Source organism: Vombatus ursinus, unplaced genomic scaffold, assembly GCF_900497805.2.
Source record: "Vombatus ursinus unplaced genomic scaffold, bare-nosed wombat genome assembly UNPS02014786.1, whole genome shotgun sequence".
Classification (NCBI taxonomy): domain Eukaryota; kingdom Metazoa; phylum Chordata; class Mammalia; order Diprotodontia; family Vombatidae; genus Vombatus; species Vombatus ursinus.
This window is the reverse complement of record NW_020954564.1, coordinates 4,778,862-4,785,971: the sequence shown is the minus strand read 5'-3', so window position 1 is coordinate 4,785,971 and position 7,110 is coordinate 4,778,862. Positions and strand designations below refer to the sequence as shown.

Sequence of the window (7,110 nt, the reverse complement as noted above, 5' to 3'; positions counted from 1 at the left end):
AAAGAAAGAAAGAAAGAAAGAAAGAAAGAAAGAAAGAAAGAAAGAAAAGAAAGAAATGAAGAGAGTTATTCTTCCTACCTAGTTTCTCTACTCATGACAGAAAGAGATGGTATGGAAAGAGCATTGACTTTAATATAGGAAGCCTCAGTTTTAGTCCCAATTCTAATATTTACTATTTTAGTCCTAGATATATCATTTGGCCATAAGAACATAGAATTTAGAGCTGAAAAGGATCTTTTTTAGTCCAACCTTTTCATTTTATAGATGAGCCACTAGGTGGTGACTGATGGTTACTATGATGCATTTAGAGTCAGGAAGCTCTGAGTTCAAATCCTGCCTCATATATTCACCAGCTGTGTGACTCTGAGGAAGTCACTTAATGTCTTTCTGCCTCAGTTTCTTAAACTGCAGAATGGGGATGCTAAGAGCACTTACTTTCCAGAATTGTTGTGAAGATGAAATAACATATATAAAGCAGTTTGCAAAACTAAAAGTTCTATATAAATAATAGCTGTTATTATTATCTTTATCATCGTCATCATCGTTATTATACCTCCTGCTAAAATTAAATGATCTCTTCCTCTTCACCTAGTTGATAAGTTGTAGGACTTGAATTTGAACCCAGGGCCTGAGTTTCCAAATTCATTATTCTTTCCAGTATACCACTCTAACTTATTTTCTCTAATCTTCCATTTCCTAACTATCTGAGCAGCATTGTTTTTTTTAAAGTGCTACAAAAATGTGAGCTGCTATTATCACCACCACCACCACCACCACCACTACCATCATCACCATCACCATCACCATCACCATCGCCATCACCATCACCATCATTATTTCTACTATTCTTAGGATTGGCATAGTGTATAGAGAAGAAAGGCCTGGGTTCAAAGGCCACTTCTAATGCCTACCATTTGTGTGACCATTAGCAAGTCATTTGATCTCTCTAAAGTTCTAACAGATCTTTAAGACTATAAATTATAGGTAAACTGTAGTCTTATTCTCAAACCTACAGGTTCTTGACACAACAGCGTATTATGACAAAGTGATAGGCCATTTGTCTCACTTGGTTTTAACAGTCTCCTTTCTCTCCAAGGGAAGAAGCAATGCTGTCTACTTACTTTGAGACCATCAATGATCTACTCTCCTCCTTTGGGCCTGTCCGTGACTGTTCACGCAATAATGGAGGGTGCACCCGCAATTTCAAGTGTGTGTCAGATCGCCAAGTAGATTCAACTGGATGTGTGGTATGTACTGCCAGACCTAGAGAATAAAGTTGATTAGGATCAAGTCAGAATTGGCATTCTTTGTTGCTAGGTTATAGGGTTAATTTCTACTTGGGTATGTGTTGAACTTAATGGTCTCTGAGGTCCCTTCCAACTGAGCTTCTGTGGAGCTGAAGTGAAGAGGCAGGGGGAGTGATGAGACAGAGAGAGATAAAGTGGGAAAGAATATTGGTTGAAGAACAAAATCAAATGGAGAAGGATAGGAGAACCTTGATGTTGTATGGCATCCTAGCAGTACTGATGTGGCACAGTAATGGGTCACCAGCTATCAACCGATCTTTTCCAAACACACATATTGTACAAGAACACTACATGAAGTCCTGATGGGGCCTTCAGAGGAATTACCTAGTCCATAAGTCAGTCCACAAATATTTGAGTTTTTACTATATGTAGGACTCTGTCTTAGACTCCATGGAAGATGCAGAAAAGTATAAAACATGGCCCCTTCCCTCAAAAATTTCCAGTCTTATTATGAAGGAAAAAAGTAGTAAAGATCAACAATGAACTGACAATCTAACAAAACCAGTCAGTAAGAGGTAAGTGGTGGAGCGTGAGTTTAAAAAACTGAGAACTCTAAAACAGAGGAGGGAAGAATGGTATCTCTTCTGGATAGTTTTTCAAAAACATTTCATGGGGGACGTTGCATTTGAGCAGGTGACATCTGCCTTAAAAAACCATTATAGACTCAAAGATCTAGAGGTGGGAGGGACCTCAGAGACTGCTGAGATAAACTCACTTATCTTAAAGATGAGGAAACTAAAGCCTGAAGAAGTGGAGGCATTATCCAAGATCACACAGATATTAAGCATCAATGGCAGATGTGTGCTTTGCTTCCACAGTTAGCACTCTTTCCATGGTTCCAATGTGACTCATAAGTTTGAAGGAAAGAGATCACAGGGTCATCATAGGATCATTGATTTAGAGATGGAAAGAATGGTAGAGGTCATCAAGTACAACTATCCTGGTATTTGAATCCAGGTCTTTTTGACTCCAGGTGTCTCCTATCGTTTCTGCCAAGCTGTCTCATATTGAAATTACCTGACCACAAATGCCCTTTTAGATATCCCAATGTCATCCAGCCTTTGAATATTTGAGTATTTCCAATGATGGAGAGCTGAAATAGGGTTGTGTAGTAGAAAGAACATTGTCTTGGGTAGGAGTCAGGAGACATGGGGTCTTTTCTGGCTCTCTGACTAACTGTGGAACCATAGAAGGGAAGGTAGGAAGGAAACAAACATTTTCTTCAGCACCTACTATTGGCAAGCACTGTGCTAAGCAGTCTACAAATATTTCATTTGATCTTTACAACAATCTTGAGATATCAGTGCTATTATCATTTCCACTTGACAGTTGAGGAAACTGAGGCAGACAGGTTAAGTTTTTTGAAGTCAGGTCTTTGGAACTCCAGGCTCAGCAGCCTATGTACTGTTCCACCTGGTGTTTGTCCTTCATTCTTGAAGAGGACAAAATGACATCAGTATGTTAGAGTCAAGTTACAATGAATCTGACTGTGGCTGATCAGACCAATATGAACTCATAATGCTCTACCACAGGTCGGGAACAAATAGTTCATGTGAATATTTGGGGTGGAATCTCTAAATTTGTGCATCTTGGTTTCTTTTGAGCAACTTCAATTTTGCTTTGCTCACAGAGCACAATACCTTCTCTGATGAGGTCCACTCTTTGCAGTGGAGTTTGAATACTTGTTAATTTAAATTGAGAAAGGACCTCAGTGCATGGCACCTTATCCTACCAGGTGGTCTTTAGAATCTTCCTGAGACAATTCAAATGGAAGCGCTTCAGTTTCCTGGCATGATGCTGGTATACTGTCCAGGTTTCACAGGCATACAATAGGGTCAGCAGAATGGCTCTGTAGATTTTCGGTTTGGTAATCAGCCTCTTCTCTCCCACACTTTCTTTTGGAATCTTCCAAACACTAAGATGCTCTCATGATTTTCCAGTCACCAATGGAGTGAAACAAGGCTGTGTATTTGCTCCTGTGCTTTTTAGCATGGTGTTTTCAGCCAAGTTGTCAAACACTGTCAGTGAGGACAAACACAGCATCATTACAGCTACTGCACTGATGGTAAATTCTTCAACTTGTAAAGGGTACAAGCCAAGACCAAAGTAGAGGGAGTGTTGGTGTGTGATTTTTTTGGTTGCAGATGATTGTGTGCTCAACGCAACCTCTGAAGCTGAGATGCAACAAAGTATGGATTGTTGCTGATTGTGCTAATTCTGGCCTAACAGTTAACACCAAGAAAACACAGGTGCTCCTTCAGCCAGCACCACACCACCCATACTGTTCCACCTAGTCATGAGTAAATTGCTTCCCCTCTGTAAACTGGTTTCCTCATAGGCAACATTCCAGGAGCTTGATGCCCTTGCTAGGTAGTCCGTTCCACTTTTGCATGGTTACATAGGTTAGGTGATTTTTTCTTCAGTCAAATGGAAATTTGCCATTTTCCACTCATTGCTCCCAGTTCTGACTTCTAAACCAAGCAGAACAAATTGAATCCCTCTTCTAAGAAGTAGAAATAAATCTCTAGGGCAGCCTGAAGGATGTAGCATAAAGAAAGGATGGAAAGTCCTACTTCTTTGTCTAAATGGAGATTAGGATTAGGAGCCCCACCCTGGGTTAGCCACTTTCTTCTCTACCAGCTCACTTTGTGAGTCACTGTATAAATGCCAGTCATGGAGCAGCCAAGAATAGAACCTGGGGCTTGGTTCTTCTTCCCTGAGGTTCCCTTAAAGGTCATTCCTTCATGGAAATGGCACCCTGCTTCTATTTGTCAAGAAAGGGAGGTATCCCAATGCGTGTTGTAGCAAGTGTCTCAGTTGCATGCTGTGGTCAGACTTTAGGCTCTTGAATAGGAGTAGAGTTTCAGAGAAGTCCCAGTATATTTCATTGCAGAATCTATGCAGTCCCTTGAAAAATACTGAGCTAGCTATGTCTTGAAAAAAATACTGAGCTAGGAATGTCAGCTACAAGAAGGTGTTCAGCATCTTGGAGGCATTCCTTCCCAAGACTCTGACTCCAGACTAAAGACAAATGAATTCATCTTGGAGCAGACTTTTTTTTTTGTACACATGTGTGATTCCATTATTATAAAGATCACCCCATGAGAAAACTCCTTCTACCAAGGAAGAATAGCAACTGTTCCGCAACTTGTTTTCTTAGAGAGTGGCCTGAGGCAATGGGAGATTAATTGACTTGCCCAGAGCCACATATCCCCAGTAGGTGTCAGAGGTAAGGCTTGATAGAGGTTGCCATAACTCTGATGGTAGTTAACTATACTGTATTCATACTACCTCTCTTGGACCAGCAGAGTAAAATTAAAGAAACAGATTAGCACTGGAGATCTTAAAGGTCACCTAGAACAAACCCCGCATTTTAAAGAGAGGAAAACTGAAGCCTACAGAAAAATAGTTACTTGCCCAGGGGGAATCTCTGCTGGCTTATGACAATTCTCTGAGGCCTAGAATCTAAGCTTGTGAATCCCTTGTCCACTGTACCATAATAACTTATCTGGAAGGACTGTTATGTTCCTACATTTCTTTGGACTCTCTCTCCAATCCTGATTCAATTTCCTGTCTCTAAGAGCTGCGGTCCCTGACAAAGGATGAGTGATAAAGATGCAGAGACACGTGCCTGTGTGAGTGAGTATGTGTTGGGGAGTGGGAAGAGTTTATCCTTCCCTTTGTCTAATATAATCTAGGAAATATGGAGAATAAGGGCATCAGTTCCCTTGAGTTCAAAAAGATTCAACATTTTGTGAAACCAATCAGAAGCCTTCCCCTCTGGATGCAGGGCACGAGGTTAAATGATGAAACTATTTCCCCAGGGTCTGAGAAATGCCCTTCGTCTTGCCATTAGGATAGCTGAGGAGACAGAGGCTGATGAATAGAGTTTTAAAAGCCCTTTTATTTCTCACAGGCTTCAACTTGATACCTATAAAGCAATCAGTTGTTCTTCTCACACATCATTTCTAAGGATCTGCTTTTTAATAAGCCTCTGTATGGATACCTCCTTGGCATTCACATATTTCAGGATTTCTTTTTTTGTTTTCTTCTGTTTTCTGCAGGGATTCTCTGCCACTGAACTTACCATCTGTCTCACTCATTCAGCACTTTTCAGTATATTGCCCAGTAATTGTCAGCCATGTATGTCCTATGTTCAGTCTCCCTTTGTTCTACTCAGCCTCTTTATTGTACAGATTTGTGTTTACATTTATATCTATAAAGAGATGGAATCGAGGGTCAAAAAAAGAAGTGACTTACCAAGGGTCACACAACTGGCTAACTACAGAACCAGGACCTTGAACCCAGGTCTTCAGAGGCCAAATTCAAATGTCTTTTGATTTATTCCTTTAAGAACGTATAGATACTATTAGACTATGAGATCAAGAAGATGGTGGAGTTTTCCGAAGCTGTAGGGATACACATTTGCTTTGTAGGCCTTGATCAATAAATATTTTTTGACAGCTCCAGGGACGATGATAACAATGAGAAACAGTCCAGTGCTATACAATGATCCTTGCCTCAGTAAGAAGATATGTCTTCAAATTTTGACTCTGACATTCTTAACTATGTAACTTCAGGCGAGTTTCTTCAACTATCTGAGCCTAGATTTCTTAATCTACAAAATGGCAAAATTTTGTAAACCTTAAACTCCTGTGTAGATCTGAACTATGATTATGGTACAACAGTACTGCCATTGCAGAATGATTAATGTACCAAAAAGTGGGGCTTTCCCTCTGTGTAGAATAACAGAGAGAAACCATGTTATTGTAGATAGAGGGCTGGCTATGAAGTCAGGATGAAATGGGGTCAAGTCCTGCCTCTGGCACATGCTGATTTTATGACCTGGTACATGTCACTTTATCTCTCAGTTTCCTGGGAGACTCTTTAAGTGGGGAACCTGTGGCCTTGAGGTTATATGTGGCCCTCTAGGTTCTCAAGTGCGGCCCTTTGACTGAACTGAACTTCACAGAACAAATCCCTCTCATAAACTGTAAAACTTGAAGTCAGTCAGAAGGCCACCCCAAACACCTGGAAAGCCACATGTGGCCTTGAGATTTCCCACCCCTGCTGTAAGACATTGTCCTTACCTTTGTATGTGTATGTCATGGATCCCTTTGAAATCTAGTGAAGCCTATGAACCCCTTATCAGAATGTTTTTAAGTATATAAAATAAAATATTTAATATTACAAAGAAAACCAACTATATTGAAATAAAATTATCACATTTTTAAGTTGACAACTTTTTGTGATGTATGGTTAAGATTCCTTGCCGAAGTTTGTAAGTTACAGAGTAGGTGCTAATCTGCATTGATAAGGAGAGTTTTCATATTTTTGTTGTGTTTTGTTTTTACGTTACAAACATTTTTAGATTACCTCCACTCTGTGAGAAATCTATGATAATAAAGCAAAACAATTAAGCAAAACTATTAGAGAGACATAACCTGAAAGTGCATGTGATAGTGAGTTTTTTTAAAGTAATACAAATCTATTTTCTCCCTACCCAATTGGAGGAAGAAAAGAGAAAAGAAAAACAAATTCCTTGTAACAAATATTTATAGTCAAGCAAAACAGATTTCCTAACTGATTGTATTGTATTTTATACATATATACACACACACATATGTACACATGTATATATATATGTGTGTATATACAGAGATTATATACGTATATACATACATACACACTCATGAACATATACATATATACCTATATATGTATATATGTGTGTATATCTATATCTGTCTATTTATCTATCTATCTATCTATCTATCTATCTATCTATCTATCTATCTATCTA

The 7,110-nt window shown here is 39.3% G+C and overlaps 1 protein-coding gene across 2 annotated transcripts in view; it reads left to right on the top strand.

The window, feature by feature from the left end:
- LOC114047046 (astrotactin-2) overlaps positions 1 to 7,110 on the top strand; it is a 1,078,351-nt gene that overhangs the window by 551,841 nt on the left and 519,400 nt on the right. For both annotated transcript variants that reach the window (XM_027867720.1, XM_027867721.1), the window contains one exon: positions 1,097 to 1,247. In XM_027867720.1, the coding sequence (XP_027723521.1) occupies positions 1,097 to 1,247 (151 nt within the window). The remainder of the gene's footprint in view (positions 1 to 1,096; positions 1,248 to 7,110) is intronic.